General features: G+C 41.2%; 1 protein-coding gene and 1 pseudogene across 1 annotated transcript in view; one reads left to right on the top strand and one right to left on the bottom strand.

Annotated features, from left to right (window-relative positions):
- The window catches only part of MELK (maternal embryonic leucine zipper kinase), an 86,373-nt gene extending 74,266 nt beyond the window's left edge, over positions 1 to 12,107 (bottom strand). The window contains 4 exon segments of the mRNA XM_007455994.1: positions 3 to 119; positions 3,137 to 3,222; positions 4,498 to 4,593; positions 12,009 to 12,107. Coding sequence (XP_007456056.1) covers positions 3 to 119; positions 3,137 to 3,222; positions 4,498 to 4,555 — 261 coding nt within the window. The 5' untranslated portion in view covers positions 4,556 to 4,593; positions 12,009 to 12,107.
- Positions 12,108 to 14,068: 1,961 nt separating this feature from the next.
- On the top strand, positions 14,069 to 14,833 carry LOC103068989 (60S ribosomal protein L7-like 1 pseudogene; annotated as a pseudogene).
- Positions 14,834 to 15,823: the final 990 nt, after the last annotated feature.

Genomic DNA, 15,823 nt, shown 5'->3' with positions numbered 1-15,823 from the left:
ACCTCAAGAACCATGAATATTTTGTTGGCTGTCTCTATCACATGGTAGAGTTGACATATATGCTGATGTCTCAGGTTCTTCAAGGCATCAATTTCTGTTTTGACCCGGGGCAAATCACTCTGTGACAAAACATTTCATTTAATGAGCAATAAACCTATTTGGGAAGTGCTCCAAGCATCAATATCACCAACTTTAATACTAAGTAGCAAAAGCAATCAACAGCCTCAAAACAATTTGCTCAACAATATAGAAATAAAAAACAAAACTTATTTGTGTGCACATTTTAAAAAGGCCTTGAGGGTTTTATGAAAGACAAGTTCAATGTGGGGCAACAGTATAACATCTAGAAAAATTAAAATAATCTCAGACTCCCTTTAGAAGGTTAGCATTCCAAACAAGGAAAATGACAGAAACACTACTCAGTGTACATGCCTTGGCTACCACTTCGGTCCCAGCAATGCCCATTAAGAAGCATGCTGAGCTAAAAATTGGTGAATGTAGATAAAAGGTATTCACTGTCTCAGTCTTCCAACTTTTCAAGGAGCTTGAAATTTTTCAAAATAAGAAGTTGGTTGGGGAGGAGGGTAAACCAAGTAGAAAAACTTTCAAAGTCCATATTAAAGATAGAAATCCAGATATCTATGAAGTAAACAAGTAAAATTTTATTATGAAAAGGGACTTGATCTAATGATCTGTGGTTTAATATCCAATTATCTAGGGCCATGCAACCAGATATTAGTTCTTAACCAAGAATCAATTGTAACTTTGACTATTTTGATATGATAATCTTTTTTTCTTCTTTTTTGGGGGATGTGAGAGTCTGATGACTAAAACCCTGAAAGTAATCAAAATATTTTTAAAGTCCCAAGAAGTAACTAAAATAAGCACAGTAACAATAAAAAATACAAAAACAAGTTTAGAAATAATGAATTAATATCATAATATTGATGCTTTAGAATAAGTTTTGAGTACTGATGTGGTAATGCATTTTGTAATAACAGTTCACATTTTGTCTGCTATTTAAGTGTTTGCTGTGTCCAAGTAAATAAGTCATACTAAAGTTATAACTGAAGTTGAAATTGCTTAAGGGAATTAATCAGTTTTGTAACCCATGTTTAAATGCTCAAGAAAAATGTTTTTTAATACCTTTTTATTAGTTTAATAAATACAGTATTGAGCACTGAAAACAAAAATATCGAAGGAGAGCCTGAATTGTCAGTTGATAGGTTATTAAAAATAATTTCTGATATAGATCATTGTGTGATTTCGGCATATATTTCAGAAGTTCAAAGAAGTGAGTGACATCATTATAACAAAACATATTCTCTTTGACTAATTTATGTATGTTAATCAGCACTTCCATCCTTAAAAATAAAGTAACAATTGATATTAAACTCTGTCTTGTCCTAACAAGAGAGACCCCAAAAAAAGTCCGTGTCTAAATATGCATTTTCAGTGAATTGATGTTTATGTTTGATAATTATCAACACATAAAATATTTGTGCTGTTTTACTCAACTGTATACTAATAATAATTATAATGCTAACTCAATCGCAAAGAATAAAAAACTTTAACACTCAGAGATTTTTGGTCAGAGGACAAAAAGAAAGATTTAAAAAAATTTTTTTTAATTTATCTCCAAAAAAAGAAACAATCACAGATGCATACTAAGAGACTAGTGAATTCTCAGCAGAAAGAGACCAGAACAAAGCATAGAAACCAAACCATACAAGGGATGGTAGAAAGAATTAGAAAAAAAAGACCACTCAGGATGACTTCAAACACTGGGAAGGGTATATAATGCCCAAAGACCATCAAAAGAGACAGATCTTACCTTAATAGAAAAACAGAAAACTTTATGCACATTATAGCCAAGATCACAAATTAAACGGACTGCTTTAGAAGGTAATGAGCAACTCAATCCTAGAAGCATTCATGTAGAGGAAAAAAAAGGCTGATTAAGAAAAGGATTTCAGGGCTTCCCTGGTGGCGCAGTGGTTGAGAGTCCGCCTGCCGATGCAGGGGACGCGGGTTCGTGCCCCGGGCCGGGAGGATCCCACATGCCGCAGAGCGGCTGGGCCCGTGAGCCATGGCCGCTAAGCCTGCGCGTCCAGAGCCTGTGCTCCGCAACGGGAGAGGCCACAACAGTGAGAGCCCCGTGTACTGCAAAAAAAAAAAAAGAAAAGGATTTCATAATTTCTAATAAAAGTTAGAATCAATTTTGAGTAAAATTTATTCTTTGAATAAAATTCTGGGACATAAGATCGATCTATACTATAAAGTAGATCAACATTTAGTAAGGGTATCATGAGAAGATAAAGAAGGGAAATATCAATACCCAGAAATACCTACAAGACTATGAAACAACTGCAGAAAAATGGACCCTGTCGACTTCAAATATGTGCCATTGCCCTGTATTAAAATTAAGAACAAAGTAACCCCTTCCCCAGATTTTTTTTTTTTTTCGATATGTGGGCCTCTCACTGTCGTGGCCTTTCCCGTTGCCAGACGCGCAAGCTCAGCGGCCATGGCTCACGGACCCAGCCGCTCCGCGGCATGTGGGATCCTCCCGGACCGGGGCACGAACCCGTATCCCCTGCATCGGCAGGCGGACTCTCAACCACTGCGCTACCAGGGAGGCCCCCCCAGATTATCTTTTTAATTAATTAATTAATTTTTTTTTTTTGGCTGCATTGGGTCTTCATTGCTACACACAGGCTTTCTCTAGTTGCGGCGAGCGGGGGCTACTCTTTGTTGCCGTGCGCAGGCTTCTTATTGTGGTGGCTTCTCTCGTTGAGGAGCACGGGCTCTAGGCACGTGGGCTTCGGTAGTTGTGGCTCGCGGGCTCTAGAGTGCAGGCTCAGTAGTTGTGGCACACAGGCTTAGCTGCTCCGCGGCATGTGGGATCTTCCCGGACCAGGGATTGAACCCATGTCGCCTGCACTGGCAGGCAGATTCTTAACCACTGCGCCACCAGGGAAGTCCCCAGATTACTTTTTAAAACCACAGACTTATACATAACTGGCTATGGAAATGTTATTCTAATAAAAGAGCAGTAATTAGAACATTAGAGCAAATTCAAGTTTTAATTCACAAAACTGATCTATAAATATTTTTTAAGTAATGTTAAACTTACCCCTAGTGCATTTTTATCCATGATTTTTATAGCTACCATTTCTCCAGTGAGGATATGGAAGGCAAGTCTGACCTTTGCAAAGCCACCTAAGTTTGGGAAAATGTATTATGAAGAGAGAAGCAAACTAACTTAAATATCAACATCAGAGCAAACTGAGAACTCAGGCACAAAAAACCTTTCCACATACTTTTATAAGGGTCTATTGATCTATATTTTCCTGAAGTTTGTGGCCCTTTCTTCTTGTTGCTTCCAAAGTGTTGGCCATGATCCTAGCCTCTCCTAATCCAATGACTAACTAAAGACTCTTCTTTGCCATGATAGGATATCTTTAATTTTGCAATGAGGAAGTAGGAAAAAAGAATTCATTCTTTAGAAATTTGCTTTATAATTAACATTGCAATTAAACCTGCTTTATAATTAACATTGCCAGAACACAATATAAAGTTGGAGAGACAAAAGACAATATGAAATTTCCATTCAGTGTTAAAACTGTAAGCAATTATGTTTCAAAACTGGCTCAAAAGCTGGATAAAGGTCTACATTTAGGTATCTAAAAGAAACCGCCAGCTTAGCGCTTCTAAAAAGAAGCTCCTGGTAGTCCCTCCCATGGTCTTCCTCATCTCAGTAAATGGCGACTCCATCTTCCCAGGTGCTCAGGCCAAAAATCCAGAAGCCATTTTTAGCCCCTCACTTTTGTCTCACACCACATATCCAACCCTCCAACAAATCACACTGGCTCTGTCTTCAAAAATATATTAATGTTTACCTTGGGAGAAAGGCGGCAGGCACTGACTAGAAATTTCTATGTCCTGATCTGAGCAGGGAACATATGGGTATATGTGTACAACAACTCCATCAAAATTAGTACACTTTGCTTATTTTACTATGTGTTATGCCTCAATATACTATACTTAAATATACATATGTGTGTGTATGTCTGTATACAGAATCTCACACCTTTCTATACACAGATTCTCACTACCTTCAATTCTATCACCATCCAAGTCACCATCATCTCCAGTATCACTCACCTAAATTATTGCAATAACCTCCTAACATCTAAGTTTTTCCATCCTTACCCTCTCCCAGCCAGTCTTTTCACAACCAAGCAGCCAGAGTGAACCTTAAAATCAGAAGGTCAGACCACTACTTGGCTCAAAACTCTCTAGTGACTTTTATTCTAAATACAATGAACCACAAGGCCCCTCCTACAATTCTCCTCTCTCTTGCCCCACTTTTTCTTACTAAAATAGGTTGAAGAATTTTAAAACTACATAAGTTAGGTTAAAAAGCTCTTGGCTGCCCAAATACACTATACTCTCAAATAGATGACCTATCCTCTCCAAGAAGAAAATAATTACCTGTCCCAACAGTTTCATATAATTCATAGTATTTGAGAAGTTCATCATAATCTTTCATAGTCCTCCTGGAAGTTTATTCAAAATTATAAAAAGAACCTGTAAGACAAAAACAAAAACAGTACATGATCAAAAAAGGAACTATTAAGAGACTATCTCCTTCATTCTTATTGAGATCCCTAAAAAATAAAAATAGAGCTACCATATTAAAAAAAAATGAGAGAGACTATCTCCTTCATTCTTGTAACTACAAATATAAATAAGTCTTAGGCATATAAATGATACTGGAAAAACTGATTAGCCATATAAAAAAAAAAATAGATTCCTATCTCACACCATACATAAGAATCAATTCCAGATCAAATAAAGACTTAAATATGAAAGGTAAGCCTTTAAAAGTTTTAATAGAGTATTGTCATCATTTCAGGATAGAAGAGGATCTTTTAAATAGACACAGAAAGTGCTAATCATAAAAAATAATAATAGAGAATTCTCTGGCAGTCCAGTGGTTAGGACTCCAGGCCCTCACTGCCGAGGGCCCAGGTTCAATCCCTGGTCAGGGAACTAAACTCCCACAAGCCGTGTGGCAAGGCCAAAAATAAAAAATAAATAAATAGATAGATAGATAGATAAATTTTTAAAAGCTAGCTTTATTTAAATAAATATTAAATAACACTGAACTTAAGAACCTCTGACATTATTTAAGAAAAAAACAACATAAATATGAGAAAATATTTGCAACACTTATAACAGTGGACTTTCATCCAGAATACATATACTCCATCACAACAATATAGAAAAAGACAACCCCACAGAAAAATAAGCAAATGAAATAAAAAGGCATTTCACAAATAAACACAAATAACCAATAAAAAGATGAAAAAAGGCTCAATTTCATTAATCAGGGATATGCAAATTAAGACTCCAGGGCTTCCTTGGTGGCGCAGTGGTTGAGAGTCTGCCTGCCGATGCAGGGGACACGGGTTCGTGCCCCAGTCTGGGAGGATCCTGCATGCCGCAGAGCAGCTGGGCCCATGAGCCATGGCCGCTGAGCCTGCGCGTGCGGAGTCTCTGCTCCGCAGCGGAAGAGGCCACAGCAGTGTGAGGCCCGCGTACCACAAAAAAAAAAAAAAAAAAAAAAATTAAGACTCCAATGATATACAATTTTAAGATACATGTAATGAGATACATATTTTATTATTATGCTTCACAACTTACATGTGTTACATATACTCTATTTGTTTGTTTGTTTGTTTATGGCCATGTTGGGTCTTTGTTGCTGTGCACAGGCTTTCTCTAGTTGTGGCGAGTGGGGGCTACTCTTTGTTGCGGTGCACAGGCTTCTCATTGCAGTGGCTTCTCTTGTTGCACAGCATGGGCTCTAGGCATGTGAGTGGGCTTCAGTAGTTGTGGCACACGGGCTCAGCTGCATGTGGGATATTCCCGGACCAGTGATCGAACCTGTGTCCCCTGCATTGGTAGGCAGATTCTTAACCACTGCGTCACCAGGGAAGTCCCTATACTCTTAAGTATATATCAAATAATTTATAAAAATAACACATACACACTATTATATATAAAAAAGATAAACAACAAGGACCTACTATATAGCACAGGGAACTCTACTCAATATTCTGTAATAACCAGTATGGAAAAAGAATCTGAAAAAGAATGGTTATATGTATATGTATAACTGAATCACTTTGCTATACACCTGAAACTAACACAACATTGTAAATCAACTATACTCCAATATAAAATAAAAATTAAATAAGTAAATGAATAAATAATTAGTTGTAAAAGTCTTAGGAGGTCTTATTTGATTTTTGTCTTCCTGAGTTTTAAAATTAACTAGAATTACAAAACACCATGGGGTGAGTACACAGGAGGTCATACTCATAGTAGCTTTGTCTTATTTGGGGAGGATAAGTTCCTAGTTGACTTTAACAAGAGATTAGCAGTGAATCTGGCAGAACTGCTAATGCAATCAGACTATTAACTCTGAACTTTCTTGTATTCATTCATGTATCCATACAGATGTGTTTACTGAGCACCAGTGATGTGTCAGACCTGCACTTGGCACCAAGGCTATAACAGAGAAGAAATATGGTTCCTGCCCTCATAGATCTTGCATTCCAGTGGAGAAGACAAAAGGAAAATTAACAGACAACGAATTAAATAATTATAATTTGTAATAAAGGGCTTCCCTGGTGGCTCAGTGGTTAAGAATCCACCTGCCAACACAGGGGGCATGGGTTCGACCCCTGGTCCGGGAAGATCCCTCATGCTGCGGAGCAACTAAGCCCATGTGCCATAACTACTGACCCCACGTGCCACAACTACTGAAGCCCGCACGCCTAGAGCCAGTGTTCCACAAGAGAAGCCAACGCAATGAGAGGCCTGTGCACCTCAACGAAGAGTAGCCCCAGCTCGACACAACTAGAGAAAGCCCACGCGCAGCAATGAAGACCCAACACAGCCATAAATAAATAAATGAATACACAACAATATGTAATAAATACTGGGTAAAATAAGCAACAGTGGTTAGAATGGGTCACTGAGAAGGTAATGCTTAAGTCAAGATCTAACTCAAAGAATGAGAAGCAAGAAAAAGCAAATCAGCCCTTCCCGTCACAACTTGAACAATGTTTCCAATAGGAACTGTGCAGGACCATGTAAACAATGTTTCTATATGAAGCAGTTAAAATGATAATGTTCCTTTATTTGACAGACTGCTGCTTTCTCACCAAGGACATCCTCAGCACTACCTCATTCCTCCCACCTCCTGCTTCCTCAGATACCCAAATGCTGAAATGCTCCTGCTCTTTGACAGTCTCCATTCCAAAACTGGTCCTTGGGACTTCCCTGGTAGTCCAGTGGGGAAGATTCCGTGCTCCCAATGCAGGGAGCCTGGGTTCAGTCCCTGGATGGGGAACTAGATCCCACATGCACGCTGCAACTAGGAGTTCACATGCCACAACTAACAGCCTGCATGCCACAACTAAGAAGTCCACATGCCGCAACTAAAAAAACAAACAAAAAACTGGTCCTTGCTTCCCCAGCACAAGCCCAAATCCTGTAAGCCCCTTTCAACTCACTCTTACTGAGATGCCCAAGATCCTAGGGTGTATGGTTTCTCTTGCTGCAGCAAGCTAAGTATACCTAATTGTTTTTTAATTACGGATGTGTCCCTAATGGTCTGTGGTTGATAGGCCTTAACAGGAATTGTTAACCCAAAAAGAATGAGAGGAAGAGCATTCCAGAAAGAGGGGATTTAGGTGCAAAGATCCCAGAGGAAGAAAAGGCTGACATGTACTGAATTGAAACTGCTTTCAGAGGTACCAGGAAAAGGAAATGCAGATTTGGAGCGGGGACAATTGGTTAGGTATATGGGAAAAAAGAAAATTGGATCTCTACCTCACCACGCACAAAATCAATTACAGTAAAGACTGTAAAGTGAAAGACAATTAAGACAGATAAGGCCTTACCTATACCAGACCTATAGCTAGGAGTGGCAAAAGGAAGAGCATGGAGATAACAATTAGAAAAGCAAGAATTCGAATACAGTTTCATGGAAGCCAAGAAGGAAGGAAAAAAGCAACACTACTAAAAAGAAAGTTTCTACGAAGTAGATTTCTAAATAAATTTGTAAGTGCTCCTATATAGGTTAAGTAGGTTAAGTCCTAGGACCTGAGTTTAGGTACTGTAAAATGGAGCTCTCTTATAGGTAGACATGGGGTGCAAGCTCTCTGAACCTATATAGATACAGTTTCTCTAAGGAGCTCTTCTTCCTAGAGGCCAGTGTGACAGGACAGGACTTGAGATTTCAACCTTGGAAAGAGATGCTTCCACACCCCTTAGAAAGCCACGCAGGAATCAGAGGGGCCCAGGGAAGTGGAGGTCACTGAGTCAGCACAGCACACCAAGGGCTCTAGAATTCACAAAGGGCTTTGAGTCCAAGACCCAGCTAGTGATAAATTCCTTTGCCTGGTCTGACTCCTGTCCACAAATCTCCTTCTGTGCCCTAGCACTGGACTAGGTATGGCACCACAGAGTTCAAGATCCCAGGACCCCACTCTCTGTAACACTTAGAAAGATAAGGTAAGTATATGCATAGCCAACTGGAACTTGGGCAAAGTTCTACCTGGAAAGGGCAAAACTCGTACATCTTAATTAATGCCTCTCAGTAGTGGAAACCTGGTGCTAGTGCTCATTTCTAGAGCAAGACAGTCTCCCTTCACCAACAGGCAGGGCTTTAGCAAGTCTGCTGAAGGCTCTGGGATTGGTTAAGTGGCCAGCACCATGTTTACTACTTTCAAGTTCTCTGTCCTTCATCCTGGCTCATCCAGAGCTGAGTGGCCAGCATGTTATTAAACCTTAATAACGGTATGACTTTGGAAGACCTAGAGTATGAGTTCAACCTCAGGACTGTGGTGAGTTTATAAAGGAAAAGAGAGCAATAGGGAAGGTCCTTGCTATAGTGAAGATGGGTAATCTTAAACTGAAGTGGAGAAAAAAAATGAATGAAATTATCAAAAGCCCAAGAGACACAGAGGATTTTTTTTTAAAGATCCCTTTAAATTTCCTTACAAAATGCCTAAAGCACTCTGATTCCAGGAATCATTTTACTTGGAGATAAAAGGTTGCTATTTAGCAAGTAAAAAGTCTTCAAAAATTTGGTCAGTGAAATGAACACTAGAGCAGAAGTTCTGGAAGGAAAAATATCAAAACCCAAGAAAAAAATCAGCTTAAAAAAAAAAAAGGTTTTAGTAGCAATGTCAAAGCTGAAATAGCAAGAAAGATAAAGATCATGGGCAAAAGACATTCTGATCCAATAAACAATATTAGTCATTTCCTAGGAAGAGGTGGCATTGGACCAACTTAATAAGCAGGTGGAACTTTTAATCTAGCTGAATCTGCATGAACAGCGAAGGCAAACAAAGGAAGCAAAGTCAAGTCCTGATAATAGTGGAAAGCTGGTGATATAAAATATTTCCGCTTCCACTGGAGTGGCAAAAGTTGTTCCAGGCAAGGAGACAGCAGAGAGGACATATTTATTCTCCCTGGGCACCTGAGACACAGGATTAGAAATATCCTTACTAATTCAGAAACCTTTTAAAGGGCATTTGTTATTGGAGCAAATTGGGAATGAAGTGGAACCACACCCCCAAAAGACAGGAATTGCAGGACTAAGAATTTTTAAAACAAGCAAAAATAGCAGTAAAGGTATAGAGGTCAACACAAGGCTAAGAAATCTTTGGGATTCTGATGATGGAGAAGAGAATGAGCAGGACTTTGGAAATGGGGGAATGTTAGGTTATAAATCTGTTTAGAAAGTGGTCTGCTATAAAAGTAGGCTATCAGGTTCCTTAGAGAGCAAAGCTCCAACTAATGCAGTATTGGGGCATTCAGAACACAGGGGTTAAAGAGGAAACACAAACAGACATTTCAAAGTTTAAAAACCATGAGATGGAGGGAGTTCCCTGGTGGCCTAATGGTTAGGATTCCCAGCTTTCACTGCCATGGCCTGGATTGAATCTCTGGTCAGGGAACTGAGATCCTGCAAGCTGCGCAGCTCAGCCAAAAAATAAAAACAAAAACAAAAAAACATGAGATGGAAATGGACAAAGGGAAAGAAGTAGGCCTTGGGAAGTATAAGTAAGACTCCAAATTGCCACCACTGCATATGCCTAAATTCCATACAAAGGACTGGGCTATTTCAAATTGCCACACTCAGAAAGAGAAAGCAATTAGTATGATGTTGGAATTCATTTTCCCAGATAGGGATATAAGAGTGTCATAACCAATTTCTTGATAGATTTTTCCCAAATGAGTTTTGAACTTCCAGGTTATGGCCTCCAGTCAACTAGCAGAGATCAACTCACACCAGTGTAAGACTAAATCACACACCTCCTCTTTTTCTTCCTTCCATTTTCTTATCTACCCCCTTCCCTCAAATCACACCATGTCTTTAGGTGAGTAATACCAATGTGGCCCTAAATTGTATCTACTGAATCCAGGGAACATCATTTCTGCTACTGTATAAGAAAACTGGTGTTTACTTTGCAAAACTGCTATAATGATAGCAGATTTTACTTGGCTTTTAAATTTTGTGGAAGTGGAGCTGGTTCTAAATATTCTGAAGTGCTCTCCCTGTTTATTCTCTAGAGTCTGGAAATACAGAACACAGGAAAGACTTTTGACTGGAGTAACCCACTTGCTGCTAAAAGAGGTATATGATCAGTCAATGTGGAAGACAGCCTCCCAACTGTGGATAATGAAGAAGGAAACTAGACCCCAGACACCTGAATGTCCTTCTGAATGTGACTAAGTAGAAGAACTGTAGCTATATACAATTGGGGTCTTGAACTTTTCTGAGGAAAGAAGGAATTGCCTAGATAGTGGAAGAAAGTTTATCAGTAAATTTTATAAGATAGCAACAAATTGGGGGCATTTTCCTACCAACATAGTCTTATCTGGGCTATGCTATTACCTGCTGTATACATTTACATTATCTAGTGAGCTTGGTATGACACTGATGCTGAAGATATTTCAAATGAGAAGTAAAATACAGAATGGCATATAATGTGGCCTTGTAATACATTTAATTAACATACTGTCCTGCTCCCTTGCAGAGGCTTCTGGGAGCACCAGTAAAGAGGCATTCACTCCCAAAGGTAGTAAGGGACTGATCTGGCCATCTGGTTGGTCCATAGTAGAAATACTGAAAGGACAGATCCACTGGTGAGACACGCCCATGAAGGTGCAGTAAGGATGTTTCTGATTTATCCCACACAACAGAGAGATAGAAACCAAAATATGAACAAAAAAGGAACACTGGGCTCTAAGCAAAACTCCAGGCACTACCTTCCCCCTTTCCACTACCAGGAGAAATACCAATTGTGAAGCTCAAGGACAATTATTCATCCTAGGAGCCTGATCACTCTCCTGGGACGCCCTCCTGTGGAAGTCTCCCTTTTTCCCACTGGTCTCCCGGTGGGTCACTCCTTTTAGTGCTACAGCATTCGGTGCATATTCCCCTTTTAGTGTTAAGCCTCTTAAGTCACTACTTTGGGAAGGTGAAGGAAAAGGAAGGATTTGGACTCTGAAAAGGGGGTGATTAGACATAACACATTTCCTTGTTTACAGAACTGCCTAGTATATTGAGTTGTACGAACAGAAATAACTCGAAACCCTTCTTTGAACTTCTTTCCCGGAGGCCGTCAGTGTCATGGAAACATGGAATGGGAATTCACATCTATCACAGCCTTCTAGGTGGCAAGCGCTTTACCTCACCGATAACCCGGAGGCGGATACGATCCCTAATCCCACTTACAGAGCAGAAAACCAGGGGTCGGAAAGGCTACCTCATCCAAGGAACCATGCTCATAAGGTGGGACTCCGGTGAAGTTACCCAGTCTCCTGTGAGCCAGGAGCACTCTGGGCCCGAGCCGCCGTCCCCCGCGCCGCGCACGGCCGGAACCCCGGTCTTCACCCACGCGGGACACACTGACCTGAGGGCAGAGGGCCGGGAGGGACTGGGCCAGGCAGAAAGACAGACGCGCCGGCCTGCCGTCCAAAGAGAAGCGGCGAACGCAGAGAACTCCTAAAAACTTTCTGGACGGTCACGCTCTGGCCGTTTCCCCCCGCCAAGGGAATCAAACCTCGCGCGCCGGAAGGGGCGGGGACGCAGCGGCGTTTGGGCGGTCGCAGCGAGGCGGGGGCGCGGTCGCCCTAGGGCAGCGAGCGGGCCCAGGGAGTAGGATGGCTAAGAGGTCTCTGGAGCTTGCTGAGAGGTGACTTAAGGCCTTGGTCTTCGACTTGGAGTGCCCCTCCCCGGAGGGCACGTGAAGATTTTCGTGGTGTCGTGAGCATACAAAGTTTTTACATAATTCAACTTTAAGTTCCCTTTCCTAAAATTGATTTGCAGAGAAGTCGCTAGTAGTCACAGTTCTCATTTTCGTCCTCCCCTTGCCCAGTGGCCCTTCTCCCATCCAACAAAAGACAAGTATACCTCTCCCCTCTAAAAATCTTACTAAAATATGTTGCCACGAGGAATAAAACCCTCAGGGGACAAATTGTCCATTAGATAGATCAAGGTACCAGAAACACCTACCTAGCATCACAGGAGAAGTCCTTCTAATACGTTTTACTGTTTGGTCATTATTTATGTGACTTTCATGGGCTGCATGAATTACTACAATTGTAATGAAAATCCAGAAGGAAAAAAAAAATTATAGCAAGAGGAAAGAAAAAAATATTAAGTATAAATTTATATATGTATTTTTTAAATAGACTTTTTCTTAAAGAACGGTTTAGATTCACAGCAAATCTGAGGGGTACAGAGATTCCTCCTAAACTCTCTGTCCCAACCACATGCATAGCCTCCCCCATTATCAATATCCCCCACCAGAGTGGTACATCTGTTACAATTTATGAACCTACATTATCACCCAAAGACCACAATTTACATGAGGGTTCCCTCTTGGTGGTGTACATTTTATGGGTTTAGACAAATGTATAATGACATGTCTCCACCATTATAGTATCATACAGAGTAGTTTCACTGCTGTGATAGATGTGAATTCCCATTCCATGTTTCCATGACACTGACGGTCTCCGGGAAAGAAATCCAAAGAAGGGTTTCGAGTTATTTCACTGTTTCACTGCTCTGCCAACCTGTGAAGTGGAATAGTGTTATATGTGTATTTTTATTGCAATGAAGTGTGCTATTGCACTGGATAGAATATTTCCAAGCAAAAAAAAAAAAAAATTAAACTAAGATAACATTCTGTGGAACCAAAATATGAGTTAGGAGAAAAAAGAGGGAAAACAAGCAAGTTAAAAAGTAAATTGTTTATTTTGTTCGTGTAATTTTTATCGGATAATAGGGGTATCAAATCATTCTGGTATTTCCAATCCATTGCATATCTTTTAAGGACTTACAGCTTTACTTTCAGAGGTTTACAATAACCAGTTGTTTTAAAAAATATTTACAATTAATCCAAAAATTAAAACCTTTGTGACTATTTAAAGTTATAACGAGAGAATGCATGGTGGGAAGCCATTCAGTGTTTATAGCCTGGCCTCCAGCATTATGAGAATACAGCTGAAACGGAAAGGGCTGGGTTTTGAAGATGACACAGCTCTAAAAAGCTTGGAGGCAGTGCGAAGGAAGGTTTGTGCAACTCTTGGCAGAAATAAGGGTTAGCAAGGCCTCCGTGGTTCACTGCTGCTAAGAAGGCGCAGCAGTCCTGGTCGCCCCGCCATGAGGCAGAACAGCAGTCCCCAGCCTTTTTAGCACCAGAGACCGGTTTCGTGGAAGACAATTTGAACATGGGGCGGGAGGAGGGGTAATGCAAGTGATGGTTCAGGCGGTAATGCGAGTGATGCGGAGCGGCAGATGAAGCGGCAGATGAAGCTTCGCTCTCGCTAGCTGGCCACTCACCTCCTGCTGTGTGGCCGGGTACCGGTCTGCGCCCTGGGGGTTGAGGACCCCTGAGCTAGAATAGACGTCTCTATGGTCAAGTAAACATAGGGCCATTCCTCTCTTCCCCACCCGGTGGGGCTGCGCATGAGCAGTAGCCGCAGTATGGGAAAGATGGAGGAAGAGCAAAGAAGGAAGATCCCTTTGGTTATAGAAAACCTCCTGAAAAAGAGGAAGGCTTATCAGGCCCTCAAAGCCACCCAGGCAAAGCAGGCGCTTTTGCACAAGGAGGAACAGAGGAATGGAAAAGGGCTCAAGTTTAAGCAACTAGAATGGTTTCTACATGATTCCTGGCAGCAGCTATGTGACAGGGTGCGCCTCAGACCACAAGAAGAGAAACCTCATGGCTTGAAAGTGCCAGATAAATATTCTTTGGCCTTTGTTGTATTCATCCAAAGGATTAATGGAGTGAGTTCACGGGTGCACAGGACCATTGCAAGACTTCGCCTGAATAAGTTTTTCAGTGGTGTCTTTGTGAAAGTAACCCCTAAAACCATAAAAACGCTTTGAAGAGTGGAACCTTATATGACCTGGGGATTTACAAATCTGAAGTCTGTTTGGGAACTCATCTTGAAACGTGGACAAGCCAAGGTCAAGAACAAAACCATCCGACAGACGACACAGTGATTGAGGAGGACCTGGGGAAGTTTGGTTTCATTTGCTTTGGGAGACCTCATTCATGAAATTGCCTTCCTGAGGAAGAATTTTCATTCGATCTCAGGGGTTTTGTGCCCTTTCCAACTCTCAGTGGCCCATCAGGCTACCAAGAATAGAGTGGGTTTCCTCAAGGAGGTGGGCTCACCTGGCTATCGAGGAGAAAGCATCAGTCAGGTCATCCGGCAGCTGAACTAAACCCAGAATATATGAAAGCACAGTGCATTTGGAAGCATGTGTTTTTGTTTTATGGAATTGTTACCCAGTATCTTCAAAAAAGATTATTTTCTACTATATCTTCAGAAACTGGAGGGCAAGTGGCAGGGAAAAGATGGTGATAGTCATGGCAGGCACTTTTCATCCCACGCCAGGTCCAAGGAAACATTCCTGTGTATTTTCGGTGTTGGTCACCATCCACCTCTGAAACCAGCAAAAGACTCATGCCATGGAGGAGGGATGCTTTGTCACATCTTCTATGCTGGGGTTTAATGTTGGTGAATGAATACCCAAGCATGAATACAAGACAGCAGTGGACCAACCCCAGGGACGTACTTGAACCTAGGGGTTACTAGGGCCTTGTTTTAGAAAGAATTTTGAGTACAATTAGAGAGAAGAGCACAAAAGCAGTGCTTGGTTGTCTCTGCTGTGAGTCCATGTTCTAACTTCAGTGACAGCGTTGTGAGCTCCCAGACTTACACAGAGCTCTAAGTGTATATGATGGCTTCCTTATCCTTGCCTGCAGCTGGCTTAATGCTTTTCTTTAGCTCGGGATTTTAGCCTGTTCTTGGATCTATGAGAAGGGAAGGACGCTTTCCCCAGGAAAACATGCAGAAACTCCAATTCTCTCTTGGAAGTTTAGAGTATTTGTAGACCCTACTCAGGGACCCATGCACATTATGTGAAGAAGTCCTGCACTATCAGGATTGGTCACCCAGGCTCTGACCTTCCTAGTCTCTTCTGGTTCCATGTCTTATGGAAGACCAGAGCTTACCAAGGTAGGTTTTTCCCTTCAAGCCAAATGAGTGTTTCCTTTTAAGAACATGGTGGTAGATTACTGAGTCCCTGTGCCATCTATGACTCAGGGAAATGCCCACCATTTAGTTCTTCCGGGCTTCAGGATGGAATTCTCTGGTTTCCCTGATGATCTGTCCTCTCCTTAAACCCAAATCAGGAAAGAGGGAACCATTT

Source organism: Lipotes vexillifer, unplaced genomic scaffold, assembly GCF_000442215.2.
Source record: "Lipotes vexillifer unplaced genomic scaffold, Lipotes_vexillifer_v1.1 scaffold920, whole genome shotgun sequence".
NCBI lineage: Eukaryota > Metazoa > Chordata > Mammalia > Artiodactyla > Lipotidae > Lipotes > Lipotes vexillifer.
Note: the sequence above shows the minus strand (reverse complement) of the source record. Positions and strands in the feature narration are given on the sequence as shown.